General features: G+C 41.0%; 1 protein-coding gene across 1 annotated transcript in view; it reads right to left on the bottom strand.

Annotated features, from left to right (window-relative positions):
- MOB3B (MOB kinase activator 3B) overlaps positions 1 to 17192 on the bottom strand; it is a 105268-nt gene that overhangs the window by 22627 nt on the left and 65449 nt on the right. Inside the window, exon 3 of the mRNA XM_064139982.1 lies at positions 2397 to 2599. Coding sequence (XP_063996052.1) covers positions 2397 to 2599 — 203 coding nt within the window. The remainder of the gene's footprint in view (positions 1 to 2396; positions 2600 to 17192) is intronic.

Here is a 17192-nt window from a genome sequence, read left to right on the forward strand (position 1 = left end):
GATGCTAGGGTGCAAGAGGAATGCACATCACCTGAAGCACATTCCTAGACTGTTCTGCTAATGGACTTGGGCCACCTCCTGTGCCACTCTGGACCCAGTCCTTTGTTTGTCTCCTTATTGTAGGAATATTGCTAACCACTATTAGAAACATTACATCATTTCTGTGCTTTCTGTATTCCAAAGCAAGCAAGGATCTTGTGGCAGCCTTAAGATTACCTCTTCCTATCTCTGAGATATCCTACCTTATGTCTTGTTTGTGACACATCCTCAACATTTAATGGCTACAATTAACCTAGGATCACTAGTCTGTCAGGTAAGTTGTCTTTTGCAGGACTTCCTCAGGACACATACAGATGGCATGTGAAGTTTTCCTATCTAGAAAGAAACCATAGATACATTGCAGGTTATCAATATATGCCGTATGCAGTGTCTTTCAGGGGGCCTTGTGAACTGCTGAAAACAAGAGCGTCCATTTGTCTGACTTCAGATGCTCTCCTTCAACCATCATAAGCATATACATGTACCACATGTGCACCAGCTCCAGCTACTGCAGAAACAAAGACAAACATCACTCTGCCACAACTTCAGAACTGTTTCATGCCAACTATGTTATACAACTCCATTCATGTGGAACAACTGACAACTTGACCTGCTTCCTGCCAGCCTTGTCAAGCTGACATTGCTCTAAGCAGGGATTTGGACTACCTAATATCGATAGGTGTCAGCCAACCTCAGTCATTCTGTGATTCTGACAGGGAAAAATATCCCAGTGGTTCTACCACTTCATCAGTAAGATGTTCAAGAAAGTATTTTTCAAACTCTGACTCATGAAGAATACTGTCCTGATCCCTTTTTAAGTTGGATAACTGCTCACAGAAAGGCTTTGTGCATAATCTGCTTTCTGAACAGCACCTTGTTTTCCCTTCCCTGCTTACATTTTTATTTCATTTGCATTTGCAAACAACAGCAAAGGTGTTTCCATTTGTGGAGCCTTGCTCTTGGAAACAATTATTTTAGTTTTGATCTATTTTAGTCCAAAAGGAAGTATCTGGTTTTGTCACACTGCTAACTGTCTCAACCTCTGCCTCACCTCATCTGTCTCACCTAGATCGAGTGCTCTGAATTTAACACATCCAGTACCTTCACAAACACCCACTTTAATATTTTGAAAAAAAAATCACCTTTACACAGACCACTGTTCCCTTCAAATGCATTCAAGTCACTGCCTTGAGTACTGTAGTGTTACTGACCAGTGAAAAAAGACAGTAAAGTATTTAAATGTACAAGAAGTACAGGAAGAAGCAGAAGTGAAATTAGCTTCTATTTTCAAATGAAGTATTTCGCATCTTGTATTTTTCCACACAAAACACACTGCACTTTCATCTTCCTACTGAGACTGCTCAGCATGACACAAAGAGTGCAGCAGATGGAACAAGTCTATGGACAGAGGCCCATGTTCAGCCATGGACCTCGTTCCCAGAGGAAACTCACTGTAACAAGTATGGGAAAGGCTCAGTAAAGGGAAGAGGAAAATTTCCTAGTTTTACCCATGGTGGAGAGTCCTAAGGGTCACAAAATGGGCTTGAGCATGCCCTGTCTTTTCCAGTCATGTTTACCTGCCTGTCTGTCTTGCAGCCAGAGGCGGCTGGACATAGGACATAGGACATAGGAACATAGGACAAAAGAAACCCAGACAACCTAGTCTGGTTTAATCCGGTTGCATAAGAGGGCTTTCATAAGGCCCGCGCCCCCGTCGTGTGCAAGGCATGTGTGCCCCCCATTTTTGGAGGAGAACAGCCTGTGGGTTCTTCCTTGTTTGCGCATATTTGGGTGATTGCCAAAGGTGATTGGGTGATAGGGTGGTCGATGAGACCATTAGCCTCAGCCATTGTCCTATAAAAGGGGGTAAACAGGTGAATAAGGTGCTTGCATGCTCGTTCTTTCCTCGCTCATCTACTGTTCATCTGCCACCTCAGCCAGCAGCCGATTCCACATCGCAGCCCACGTGGAATTCACCACAGGACTTCTACTGAATGTTTTCCTGCATATGTTTTGGGCCACAGACATTAAGACTGAGGACTAGTGAGTATTCTGAATTCTTTACTCAAGTTGCTAAAGGATTTTAATTAACCTCAGAAGCAGTGAATGAAGCCAACAGACTCTCCATCAAGGACATTTCTAAAACCTTACAAAAATTCCATTGTATAGAGACATTCTGTAAAATAGTTCTGCTAACCACATCCAAGAACTTGTGTGGATAGCTGTAAATAAGTTTGGGGAAATTATTTTGTATATAATAATGAATTATTTAATAACTTTTGAATTGGCCTTATTGCATTTCACCCCAAACTCAGATTGCAACTACCCCCCGCCCCCGCCCCGGACCCCACACTTACCAAAGGCTCCAGTTCTCTGCGGTCTACAAGGTTGAGCTCTGTCACAAAGTAATAGAAATGCTTGTAACAGGTATTGATGTGGGCCTCTGCCCCCATGAGCATGATACGGTCAAAGTGATGGATGTAGACATGGACAAACACTCGAAAAAGCCGGCAGAGTATCTTCTTGCACACCTGAAGGAAGTTCTTTGGGAAGGGAACACCTATGAATAGAAAAAGCAGGGTTTGTCATAAGCATCCTGTAATCCTTCACAGACAATAGCTCTGGAGCAAAGCATGAGTTTGTAACTGCAAATTTTGTTGTGAATTCCTAAGTCTCCTTTCCAATCTAGAAGACCACTTAATGCATACATTTGACTGATTATTAGCACCAGAGATAACCAAATACTTAGGCAACTTTATTGGATCAAGGCTGGCAGGTACTGACTCTTTTTCCCTGAATAATTTAATGGAGGAACATCCAGTACTGTAACATCCAGAAATGTGGTTTTCCCTGTAGTGCACATTGTCCCATTATAATCAATGCCTTTACACCTTCAAATGGATATTCCCCATACTGATACATACATAGTTTGTCCTAGGAGTCATAAACACTCTCCTGCTCATCTTATTCAAGGGTGGGATTCCACAGCACTGAATTTTGTAATGAGTTTAAAATAACTGACTGAAACATACACCCTTTTACTTTCACCTTCCTCTCAGTTACATGTACCAATGTGATTGCTCTTCTAAGAGAAAAACTCTTTAAGAGACACAGGGACATCTCCCCCATAATACCTTAGATGTCATACTACTTTGCAGCTGGAGACTCCAAAGCAGCACCAAAAGCAATATTTTCAAGTAAACACGCATGCTTCTACAGTGTGAAACAAATAATTCCTTCACAACTGCCCTTCATTAAAGACTGATCTTGACTGGCGTTGTGTACTAGTGAGGTGCTCCCAAAAACTTGAAGAGCTCATCTACAATTGTGTCTCAGATATGACTTTAATGCCATGCTCAAAAGACTACTGCTACTTTGCTCCATTGCACATCTCTTGATTTTCTGGTTATAGTTCACTATTTAGTCAGATTTGAACCACCTAACTATAGTTACTGCCTAAAAAAACAACCCAAACCCACAAGAAAAACCCACCAAAGAAACCACACAGCTAACCAGTTCCATACTCCCTAAAAGTAAGATTATTTACAGAAAGAAGATAGAATTATTAGATTAACACTGTTGCGAGTTCTCTATCTGGCAAAGTTCAGTCTCCTATTACATTGTGCTGAGGACACGTATGGGTGATGAATTAAAGGACAAATTGCCTAATTTCACTGAAGATCTGGAGTGAGAATTTCCATGCTGAAAATATACTTTTTTATTACAGATTACTCAAATTCTGAGCTGTGCCTGCAACCAGTCTCGGTCCCACCAACAGAGCCATCCACCTTATTTCAGACTCCTTGGTTAAAGAGGTACCAGGCAATATCCATTGTGTATGTGACCACTGCCGTGTCTGTTAAGTTTGTGAGTGGGGAAGCATAGCAAAAAGGAGAGAAGCCCTGCTTAGTGCATCTTCAATGCCTCTACATTTGCCATTCATGGAATCATGTAATGGTTTGTGTCAGAAGGGATCTTTCTCGGTCTAGTCCAACCCTGTTGCTCTCAGCAGGGACATCTGCAGCTACAGCAGGTTGCTCAGAGTCCCAGACAACCTGACCTGGAATGGTTCTGGGAATGGAGCATCTATTCACCATTGTTGAGTAAGAGATGATGTGGGAAAGGGTTTCTGTACTAGGTTCCTACCAGAGGCAAATCCTTTTGGTATAATTTAAAGTAGCTTTAGAAACATAGTGCAGTCTTTCTTACTCACTATACATGAACAAACCTATCAAAGCCCAATGACTTTAGTGGTTTGCTTTTAGTTGTCACATGTATCCATCTCAATGCTAAAGCTAATATTGGACGTCATAGAAGGCCTACATGCTCCAGTCATGATCTGAGACATTGCTAAACTACAGAAATCATCACAGAACCACAAAGGTTAGCAGTTGGAGGGGACTTTGAAAGATCATCTCATCCAAGCCTCCTGTCAGGACAGGATCACCTAAAGTAGGTGACATAGGAGCATGTTCAGGCAGGTTTTGAATATGTCCAGAGAAGGAGACTGTACAACCTCTCTGGCCAGCCCATTCCAGTGTTTTGTTACCCTTAGAGTAAAAAGTTTTTCCTCATGTTCTCATGGAACCTTCTATGCTCCAGCTTGCACCCACTGCCCCTTGCCCTATCATTGTGAAGAGCTTGGCTCTGTCCTCCTGACACTTACCCTTCGCATCTTTATAAACACGAATGAGGTCACATCTCAGTTTCCTCTCCAAGCTAAAGAGACCCAGCTCCCTCAGCTTTTCCTCATAAGGAAGATGTTCCACTCATAATACATACAGATGTCTTGGCAACATTTTAATCAAAACTCCATGCAACTACCCAAACACCTGGATTGTAACAAATGTTTGTTGTTATTTCCAAAGGCAAAATAAACTCAATTTATCAAAAAGCATAACAGAAACCCCAGTTAGCTGCTTATTATACAGGAGCATCACATTTCAGCCACCAGAGCATGACTAAATTCAGGAATGAATACAGCAACCTGTCTTTTATTTTTCTATATAAGCTACCCAAACCAGAATTTTAAAAATATACCCAAGAAAATTTTAAGTCTTAAGAAAGGGAGAAGGGGAATAACTGGTACTTGGTGCTGCAAGCTGGTTCAATGAACTGAATTACTGAAAGCACTGTATTTTCTGATCCAGAAGAGGCATGTCCCCAAATGCAGAACAGTTAGTTTCATATTCCAAGGGCTGACATGTGATTGTTGATGAAGAATGTTACTGCAATGAAGAAACCATATTCACTGACTATAATACGCTGAATAAATGAAGTTAAAAAAAAATCCCTTAATTTCTGTGCAGCCCTTGCAGAAAATAACAGTTACAGGCAGTAAGTGCAAAGGCTACAGCAGTCCTTCTGCTGTGAGAGAAGACTTCCATTTGACAATATTTTAAATGCACTAGGCAGTCAATCTCAGGACACACAGGAAACAAACAAACAAACCAACACCCTAAAACCCCTGCCTAACTAAACAAACAAAAAAACCCAAACCCAAACCAAATAAACAAAAAAAAAGTACCAAATCATAACAGCCTAGGAGGCATAATAAACCTGCAGTGTTCCCATTGCTCCTCAAGTGCATTAAGTTTTCAGACAAGTCGTGTAGTTTCACTTGCCAATATGGGTTTTCTTCCATTCTGCAAAGCTATCAGTGTTTCATTTACTCTTTCAACAGTGAAAAATTGCTGCTGTCACAGACTCATCACACCAATGCATGAGAATTCTCTGACTTCTCTATCCTTCCTGCAAAGCTGTTTTACAAACTGACAGTGTCCCAAATTAGCTAACAAAGTGAGGCATGCCACTGATATGTTGTCTTATTTCTTTGAGTATTCCACATGTATGACAGCTGCAGTGTCAAGACACTCTTCAGCCCTCAAAAGAAGCATTACAACCACTACCTGTTCAAAAGTCTGGCAAGTATGCTGATCACCTTATGCACTGATTACCAGGAAGTTAATTCTCTGATGGTTTAATACACAGATGTTTTAATGCCATAATGAAGACCCCAATTTAACCCTTGCTGATACAAAACTTGGCCTCCTTAGGATGCAAAAAAATTGGTAAGAAAAGGTGGAGACTAAAAGTTAAAGAATCTAGAATAGGTGGGGATAAAAGTGTAACTAAAGGCAAAATACCTATCTCAATTGATATACAATAATCTTGAATCTTCTTATCTCATTGTGTATCACACTGAGGTCTCCCTTGAAGTAGGTCAGTTGAACAGGGAGAGGAAACAGAAGAAGAGTCGTGATACAGTTGTCATTGTTGTCACTATCTACAGGCCAAAGTCAGAAAGCACACGGTCCCAAAAACTCATACTGAGTTACCAGAGAGAACAATCCAGACTTTTTCCCTGTAGTGTAATCTGTAGTTCTTGAGCGGCCCATGTTCCTGCCTGTAATATGCATTGGAAATGAGTGCACAGTTACATCATCTGAGATGCCAGACGTGAGCATTTTGGATTTTCTGATTTGTGTGGTTTGAGGTCTTGCTTTACTTAAGGCAAGCTGGTCTGCCCTCTGGCAGTTGTGCACAGAAATTTTGCAGCATATTTGGAAAGCCTTTTACAGGCCACAGTCATAATCCATTCTTTTGTAAAAATACCTATGTGAGAAAAAAGAGAGACTCCCCTCTCCACTGGAAAAAGACTGACACTACACTACGACAAACACAGGCGACAAACACAGCAACCTCAGATTTTTCTTCCAGTTTTATAAGGAGCAAGGAAACAGTGCTACCTGAAACTGACAGTTTGGAGAAGGCACCAGAATCAAACTCTTCCTCCCCTCCTGTCTCTGTGTTTTGCTCCTTTTACCCCAAGTACAAAAATTTGCAAAAGATGCGCTCAGCTAGTGCTGGAAGCCTTGCTACAGAACCACCTGTCTTGGTCCAAGCAGATGTTTAATGTTATCTCAGCTCAGTGTGGATGTCAGGAGGTGTCCGTCTCAAGTGCCAGTGAAAATAATGTCAGTTTTGGTGGACTTAATTTCCCACATATATAAGCATACAGCTGCAAAATACTACGGATAAACTAGATTACCATGTGCCCACTTCTCCCCTTTCTGCTCTCACAGCACAGTGAGCAGAAAAAAGTAAAACACTCTTAAGACTATACAGCTTTCTATTCAAAATGGTACCTCTTTCTCTTTTGAAGCAGGACTGCCTCTATCAGTGTCACTCTTGACTGAATACACTAGCAGGCCCTCTGTCAGACTTGTCCTCATGTGCTGTCCAAGACAGAACTCTAAATACAACAGGGTACAGAAGAAAAATTTATTCGAGGCCTTGCATTACCTGAACATCCACAACAGCTCTCCATGATGCTGTGTATCAAGAAATAGGTGATGGCACTAATTAGGTCCATCTAATCAAAACTTTCACCAGGTGTCTTGCAATGTGAATACTGCAAAATATCTAAGTACGCAAAACACCTGAAATGACTCCCAAAATCAGAGGACAAAGGGACCTAACTCCTTGAACTGCATAATCCAGATCCCTTGGATTTTAAACAGCTGCTGCTGACCACAATCTGATTTCCTTCCTGGTTGTTTACTACTTCTGCTTCTGCAGAGGAACAGAAGAAAAACAGTGGATTGATAGACAGCAGAACACTCTTGCCACCTGTACTAAGCAAGGCTACTTTTAGCCCAGACAACAATTGGAGTTGATAAACTCATTAGAACAGATCTGCAGGCCTTGAAGACAATGAAAAAAGAGAATGCTATAAAAACCTGCAGAGTCATGGTTGTGTACCATCGTAATTCATCTGTCCTGAAGATCCATCTTCACCACAGCAATAAAATGAGATTTGCTGGAGCACTGTATATGAGCAATTTCATATGGCTTATTTTATATATATATATATATATATATATAAAGAGAGAGAGAGAAAAAGAGAGAGAGAGTCTGAAACAAGCTTGGAGACAAATCAGAATCATTTAGAGCTCCATCTTTAGCAAAAATTATAGTACGGGTCAAAAAAAACCCTCTTCTGGGACAGAAAATAAAGCAGCCATCTGACAGTGTAACAGCTTAGGAAGGGAAAAGACACTTTATTAACCTAATCATTAAGCACATGGAAAAAGTATGTAGAAACACTGGAGCCTGGCCAAGGTACCAACAGAAAAACTTTACACCTGGCAGAGGTTGGTTAATAGCCTACAATACTTACCATGGCCTAACAATTTCAGCATCATGACACAGTTCTAGCCTTCCATGCTGAGTGTGCTATTGGCCCCCATGGCTTTTTTGTTATTAATCTCTGACATATTAAAGAAACAAATATTCTGGTTCTCCATTAATTTCAAAGACACTGGAAGAAATGTGCTGTTCTAGGGCCCCCTCTTGGGCCTACTGATGTAGCAACATGAAACAGTATCAGAAGCAGCAAGTAGCATAGTCTTGAGAGACCTAGCTCTCAGAATCAGACAAAACAGCCCCCTGTCCGCAAGACACAGATGTTCCAACACTTAGCTAAAAGTGTAGCTAAAAAAACAGAGGTCTCATATCTGCCCAAATGTAGGTCATGATATTAATAAGTGCGTGCAGTTGAAAGGTTAATATTAGAAAATAAATGTCAGTTCTTCAGGTGAAGACTGTGATGAAATCCTTTCCAGTTGGCCACCAGTATAAACATTTAGGCAGTTCTTATGTCTCAGATCACAGCCCTTGTGCCTTCTAATACAAGTTATTGTCTGTCCCCTTGATATCTGTACTAATGTAGAAATTTTTTATGTGTATGCAAATAGCCTCAGTGTATACAAACAATTGCTTGGAGTGGCGATTTAGAAGTTTTTAAAAGCTATTTTCCTTTCCACCAAGAACTAGCTCTTTTGTGAGACATGGACAGACTACTGTGTAGCAGCATGCAAGGATTTTTAGCAAAGGATTGAAATTCTGATACAAAAAAACCCTAAGAACTCAAAACTCCCAAGAACAGAATCCTGGTGCCTGCCTTTGCTTGAGTTAATCTTGATTTACAACAGCACAGCTTGGAATAAAGTTCAGCACCATGGGAGAGAATTCTTCAGGCTGACAAGGAAAATTTTTTTAATGTATTTAACTATTTTTGCTTCTTTATAACATCGGATCAAGAGAGTAACACAAGAATGCTTTTCACTACTCTGTTTTTACAGCAATTTGAGGGTTATAAAATTTAATGAACCCATCAGCTGGGAAAAAAAAAAAGTCAAGCAACCCCTCCCAGCACACTTAGCTCTCTCACACATCAGAGAGCTAAGCCAGATTCACTTTTTTAGGAGTCTATAACTGCAACCTGAACTATCCTATCTTCAGCTGCTGCAGATCCATGCTTTTGCTAAACTGAGAAACTCCCCAGACATCCAAAATTTTGCTTTCTTCGTTCTCTCAGAACTGCCTTAAACAAAGAGGTGCATGTATACACTAACTGATGCTCAAACACAGGATCTCCAGCTTCTCTCTGAGGGATGCACATGCCTGGTATGCAGTGGTAGCATCAGGTTCAGTATCAAAAGCAGTGGTGACTGCTTTCGTTTCATAGCCAAGCCAGAGACAGCAGTGTTGTCTGTCTAATTTTATATAGCATTCTAGGTTTTTGGCAGCATTCCCAGAGTTAAGGACACTCTCCTTCTATTGTTTTGCAGAGAAGTGTGTTTCATCAATTGAAAACCAATTAATCCAGGCAGTTGCATTTGAAGCCATTGTGCTGGAAGGAAGAGAAGACTCGTGGTGCCAGAAGGCAGCAGAAGACACAGCACAACCACAGACCAGAGAGGAAAAGTCCATCTGAAAGTTCTCCTGCATTTTGCAGTAACATATTTAATTCATGAATGGAAAACCATTTGAAATAATTCTAGAAGTGAGTACACAGGACTTGGTGCTGGCAGATCACAGCATTTTCCAAGAGATGTTAAGACACATCAGCAGGCACTCTCGCATGTACACAAACCCACGTGTGCAAACACGCACACATGCACACACCCAGACTGTGAAGCCTGTATAAAAGCTGTCAACTGATGGGTTTTGATTCCAGTGGAATTTCAAAGCAAGAATTCAAGGTTTGAATATTTTGATTACATATGCATTACATATGTCCCCATAAGACTATTTCTACTGTTAATGCAAAGGCCAATGAATCTTGGATTCACAAGGCACTCAAAACCTACTACTGACCAAATGAAAGAGCTACTAATGGTTAAAGCGAGTCTTCCAACATGTGACAAACAGATAGGAACTGCCTCTTCAGATGCCTAGGGCTCCATTTGACATCTGGAAATCAAAGAAGCTATGCTATTCATTTCATTGAATCATAGAATCAGCCAGCTTGGAAGAGACCTCCAAGATCATCCACTCCAACCTATCCCCCAGCCCTGTCCAGTCAACTAGACCATGGCACTAAGTGCCTCATCCAGGCTTTTCCTGAACACCTCCAAGAATGGCAACTCCACCACCTCCCTGGGCAGCCCATTCCAATGCCAATCACTCTCTCTGTCAAGAACTTCCTCCTAGCATCCAGCCTATACTTCCCCCAGCACAACTTGAGACTGTGTCCCCTTGTTCTGTTGCTGGTTGCCTGGCAGAAGACACCAACCCCCACCTGGCTACAGCCTCCCTTCAGGTAGTTGTAGACAGCAATGAGGTCAGCCCTGAGCCTCCTCTTCTCCAGGCTAAACAACCCCAGCTCCCTCAGCCTCTCCTCATAGGGCTTGTGTTCCAGGCTGTCCCAGGTTGAGACTATAGGGTTAAAAAATCTTCTGGGGACTGGAAGAGTGTTATTCAACCCCATAATTCTGCTATCACTTTATAAACTCACAATAAGGTCAGCTCGTTCTCCTTTCCTCCTCCTCCTGCCCTGCGTGTGTGTCGGGAGCCACTTTATCAGGAAGAACATGCAAGCAGTAGGCCTCCAGAGGCTTGTTTAGGCCTCTTTGGATGGCAGAGGCACTGGTGGTGGTGGTGGGGCAGGACTGGAGCACTGTGGAGATTTAGATTTAGTTCTTTGGGATGGGGGAAAATTCCAGAGGGTTTGCCAGGGATGTGGTAATTGCTTTGTAATGTCTCTCTCTGTGTCTCTGTCCCAGATATAATTCTGTATTTTTTCTCCAATTTCCTTTGCGAGTTTAATTTCTGTCGCTATCTTTAAAAAACCATGACACAGGCCCCTCACCAGCCTTGTTGCCCTTCTCTGGGCACATTTCAGCACCTCAACATCTCTCTTGAACTGAGGGGCCCAGAACTGGACACAGGACTCCAGGTGTGGCCTGACCAGTGCTGAGTACAGGGCAAGAATAACCTCCCTTGTCCTACTGGCCACACTGTTCCTGATGCAGGCCAGGATGCCATTGGCTCTGCTGCCCACCTGGGCACACTGCTGGCTCATCTTCAGCTACTATCTACCAGTACCCTCAGTTCCCTTTCTGTCTGGCTGCTCTCCAGCCACGCTGTTCCCAGCCTGTAGAGCTGCTTGGGGTTGTTGTGGCCAAAGTGTAGAACCCTGCACTTGGCCTTGTTAAATCACACCCCATTGGCCTCTGCCCACCTATCCAGCCTGTCAAGGTCCCTCTGCAGGGCTCTCCTACCCTCCAGCAGATCCACACCTGCTCCTAGCTTGGTGTCATCTGCAAACTTATTGATGCTGGACTCAATCCCCTTGTCCAGATCATTGCTAAAGATATTGAACAGGACTGGGCCCAGCACTGATCCTTGGGGGAGACCACTAATGACTGGCTGCCAACTCAATGTGGCACCATTCACCACCATTCTCTTATAAAAAAGGAAAAAAAACTTTCCTTGAGAATTACTCTGGAAAATCAATCAGCAAGAGTAACCCACTTCTTTTACAGCATCAGGAAAATAAGCAGCATACAACTTCAATGTCACTAGCAAAAGCCAACTACAGGAACAATCACAAAAGCTTCATAAACTTGACCTTGAGCATCTACTTTTGAAAGACTGATGTATTAGTGTAAAATTTGAATTAAAACAAGACAATAACAAATTCAATGCACTATGAGACCAGAAATTTTTACAGAGAGCAAATAAAAGGAATATTTTATAACACAATTAGCCATAAATAAGTTGATTACTGAATTTGGCTGAGAAAGCAAGACACTGTTATTTCACTACAGTAATATTTTTCTTTAACTGTATTAATACTCTGAATCCCACCCAACTCAGTATTCACCATCCTGTTCCCACTCACCAGAGCTCAGAATATCAAAAAATTTTGACAGCCTCAAATAGTATGTTTAGAAGAAACACCTCAGGCCTCACTAGTCCTAAGCAACATCGTCTTATCAACAATTGTTTTAACCATTATATGAACAACATTTTTATAATGCAGTAGGTGCATCTGCATGATTTCTTCTTGAGTCTTGAAAATTACCTGCAAACATTTTCTATTACTATATTTAATGCCTCCTGAATGGAAAATAAAGCCAAAATTATTTTAGCTTTTACTTTCTTCACAAGAAGAACAAGAAAACATTAATTAACCTTTTATTTCCATACATGAAAAGCTTAAAGAAATTAAAACATCAAATCATAAAGTATTTCTTTAGAGTGTCTGCCTTCCATACAAATTAGTAGAATACTTATATAGGAAAAAAAACAGTATGCACCCTCACTCCACACCTCTGGTGCACTACAGTTACCATCTACACTTCTGCCTTTCAACTTAGGAGCTGAAACTCAAATAATATTCATATCCCCAGCTTGCTTTCACTATGCAGTGACAATGTAACTGAATGTGTAATTTACACACAGCGTTTTGCTGTTTTAGGACAGCTTGAGAAACCTACAGTAAGACTAAGTGTGCCTATACTAGCAAGAGTGATTTACCCAGTAATTGAGATAAACATACACTTTTATTTTCTTTTTTTTTCCTGAAGGGACTGATTTATCTGTATGCTTAACATTAGTTATCTTGAGAAGCAAACATGAAAGGAGGTTGTAGCCAGGTGGGGGTTGATCTCTTCTTCCAGGCACCCAGTGACAGAACAAGAGGACACAGCCACAAACTCTGCTATAGCAGGTTTAGGCTGGATATTAGGAAAAAATTCTTCTCTGAAAGAGTGATTGCCCATTGGAATGGGCTGCCTGGGGAAAAGGTGGAGTCACCATCCATGGAGGTGTTTAAAAGGAGGCTGGATGAGGCACTTAGTGCCATGGTTTAGTTAATTAGAAGGGTTAGGATGGACTTAATGATCCTAGAGGTCTCTTTCAACTTGGTTAATTCTGTGATTCTGTAATTCATTCATCTTCATGTTAAATGTTTTACCATCTTTATCTATAGGTTTAACTTAAGTTCACACTATCTCTGCCACTGCTCATATGGCATATAACATTAATCACCTTTAAGCTGATGGCCAAGTATACAGTCATGCTGTAACTTATATGGCTTGAAAGATAAGACACTGAAGAACAGACAAAAATGGTGCATAAAACCTGACAGAGAGCTGCCAGCTTTATCACAGAATCATTTTGGTTGGAAAAGACCTTTTTTTCTATCTGGACACCTAAAACTACCCGTCTCAGCAGTTGTCCTTAAGTCACCATAAAGGGGAGGCACACAGTAGCACAGAGGTTAGTTGCCACCTCTTATGTGGTTCTGTGTGATCAGGCTCTGAACAACAATGAATTGTGGAAGATGCAGAGCATCTGCATGTCAGACAGTGCTGCCCAAGACACATTAAATACCTGCATCTGAAGTGAAGGCAGCTATGCACTACTGGAAAAATGGACTACCAAGAAACTAGATGGGAAGCCACAAACTACTACAGGCCTCTCGCTCTGCTATATGGACATGAGCAGATCTCTGTCAGTGTGCTGGAAGGCAAGGACAGACCTTCCAAAAAGTTTTGCTTTTGCATTTTGAAGAGTATCTGCTCTAGCTGACTCTTCCATGGAACAGAAACTCAAATAAATCATAGAGAAAATAGATTTCTTATTTCCTTATAACTACTAACAAGGACTTGTTCATATTTTTGATTCCTAAAATACTGAGGATGGTGTCAATGCCAGTCTCTTATATCCTCTCACACTTAGCATTTCAGCATGTCCTAAAATACTAAAAAGTCAATGTGCCAGCCTGCCAACTTATTCTGGAGTGTTGTTACAGAAATTTGAATGTTCTGGAAATATGGTCTAACATATTGAAATTTGTTATGAGCACACTGGAGAACTCCACCTGCAACAGACGACACATGAGGCTCTAGTGTTCACATGCTCAAGGTAACGTGCATTTTCATTTTCTCCAATCTCAGAGAGAAGCACAGCAGCAGTTGTGGTTCTGCTGGCAGCCACAGCTTAACAGGGCCATGGAGCTGAAACAGATCTAAGAACAATGGCCATAAACTCAAAAAAATTCCACAACAAGGAGTTCATTGCTAGAAACCGTAATGAGATAAAACTGATGGTCTGAAAGATTAAGTACTTTATTTTCTCTGCTTGAATCACACAGATCCACCAGAACAAAGACAAAATGATGAGCAAAACATTTGATTTTTAAGACTAGTACAGTGTGTACTGTTGGTGCACCACAGCAGGCTACTGCATGAGAAATGGAAACATGGGAAAACTGGTGTGTTGTTGTATGTCCACAGTTCCAATGTCCTGTGCCTTCACCTGCAAATACACATAGATTCACTGAACCTCAGAGGTAGATTTCTGCAAAATTAACTAAATAGTTGTGAGAGTAGACAATGTATTCTTTAGGAAAGCAGTTATTTGTGCATGCCCTGAGATCATGGAGGTTCATCTATTACATTTAAGGCTTAACAAATTACTCCTCTGCAGCCTATAAATCAGATTCAACATGGAGCTGTGCTGGAAAATACAGTGGCAATCAATGAAAAGATATTACAGACTGCATTAAAAAACTTCTACAACAAACATGCTATGATGAGGGTAAAAAGAACAAGACAGAAAAAAGAAGTATGGAGGACAAGATGGCTGTTACACTCCATTTGGCCAGTACAGACTGATACTATGGTACAGTGATGTTCAATACGCAGGGCATGGAACTTCACTTACTAATTCCTGCATCAGGTCATACTTTCTGACTATACCATGGCCAGAGATTTTCTCATTCTCAGAAATGCCACCTTCTGTATTAACAAAAAATAAGGATGCACACTTAAAAACCTTCTTCAGTTCCTGCCCTGCATCAATATCAATGGGCCATTATTGCACATTTTAGTAATGTTTCTAAATCTATGTACACAGAAACAGAGTTAAGTTCACCTTGATGGATGGAGAATACAACTGCATTGCTCTCCTCATTGTTTGTTTTTTCCCTGAAACATCACCGTGAGCAGTTTTCTTCTCTGCTCCTGATTCAGAAGAATTTTTCAGTGGGACTACTTTCAGGACAATGTGCTTACCAGTCTCAGCTTGTAGTCACTGTGTTCCAAACACTGTAAAGGTGCCGAGACATTTACATCTCATTGACTTTGTACCCAGACCTCTGCAAGGGCTTTTAGTATCATGTTGCCTTAGGGAGTATGGGGAACTCTTACAGCACCTTCATAAATGTTCTTGCATGAACACTTTTCTTGCAGCACTTAAACTCCTGGAATGTTTTGGCTGTGTGAAAAATCGGGCTGGTTTTATATATATGTATATTAAGTATCTATCCCAAAATTAAATGCATTGTTTGAGCCTTCTCAGTTCTGCAGTACGAAAGTCCGAAACATGAACACTAAAGACAGAATCCAGAAGATTAAACAAAACTAAGTCATCCCCAAAGCTGCTCCTTTTCAGTTATTAAGACTAAGTGTTCAGTCAAAAGGTGCCTTTTAAGTTGTGTTTAAGTTTGCATATGAGATGGTGAAAGAGAACACAGAGTCAATAAACTGACCCCACTGTGAGTCCATCCATTCAAAATTTGCTAAGTATGGTCTTTTATAAAAATCTTTGATACAGTTTTAGAGCTCCTCCAAACCATCACTGAATCACAGTAAGTCTCAACAGAGGTGTTGCTGCTACTGTGAAAAGCATCACTTAACATCTAGACAAATGGAAGGAAAAAAAAAACCCAGAGATATAAAAATTACACAGAGAAGTAAAAACAAAGTTCTCCCTGAGTATAGAAGCAATATGCACGTTCTGTAATACTTAAAATTCCTTCCTAGCAGTAACTTTTGGGTTAGAATAAAGGACACACGAAACCCTAAATCTGAGATGTTTGTGGTATCCTGACAAATCAGAAAGTCTGTTTACAGGACAGATGTTTTCAGGATGTTATTATTAAGCACTTAAGAGCAGATGCAAATAGAAATATTAGGCAGATAAATGCAAGTGCAAAATATGCAGCCTCCTAAGTCAGCATACAAGATCACAGAATCACAGAATGGTAGCGGTTGGAAGAGACCTCCAGAGATCATTGAGTCCAACCTCCTCCCCCCCCAGCCCTTGCCAAAAGCAGGATCACTTAGGGTAGCCTGCACAGGAATGTATAAAGGCAGGTTTTTAAAGCCTCCGGAGAAGAAGACTCCACAACCCCCTAGGCAGCCTGTTCCAGTGCCCTGACACTCTCACTGCAAATAAGCTTCTCCTCATATTGATGTGAAACTTTCTACATTCAAGTTTGTATTCATTGTTCCTTGTCTGTTTTTGCTTGGCTCTGTAGTCTTTCCAACTGGTATCAGAGTGACTGAAGTCACCCATAAGTATCAGAAAACTTGATATTCAGGCTACCTCCACCTGCCTGTAGAAGGCCTCATTGACAGCTTCTTCCCAGTTTGGTGGCCTGTAGTAATTGCTCACAACCATATAATTCATGTTTGCATGTCCCTTGACTCTACTCATAAGCCTTCAATGCTTATGATCTACTTATCTTTAAATTAATGTTTTCAGTTATTTAAGCTGCTCCAACTGTGAAGTGAAACTCTCTCTTTAATTTTTCTGACAAAAGCTACATGCAACACAGGATGATTTCTGACATTGTGATTTGTAATAGTTTTAGAAACACCATCGTTTGAGGAAAAAGAAGGGACAGCATAACCTCCAAAGGCAACACCTCTTAAATTATCCTTTGAGTATGTCATTCCACTAAAGCATCACATCCCTGTTGACAGAAATCTGGGGGTGGTCATCAAGAATAGGACCTAAATAACAAAAGGATAGCTCATGGTAAGATTTCTTAATACTGCCATTACCCA

Source organism: Pogoniulus pusillus, chromosome Z (genome assembly GCF_015220805.1).
Source record: "Pogoniulus pusillus isolate bPogPus1 chromosome Z, bPogPus1.pri, whole genome shotgun sequence".
NCBI lineage: Eukaryota > Metazoa > Chordata > Aves > Piciformes > Lybiidae > Pogoniulus > Pogoniulus pusillus.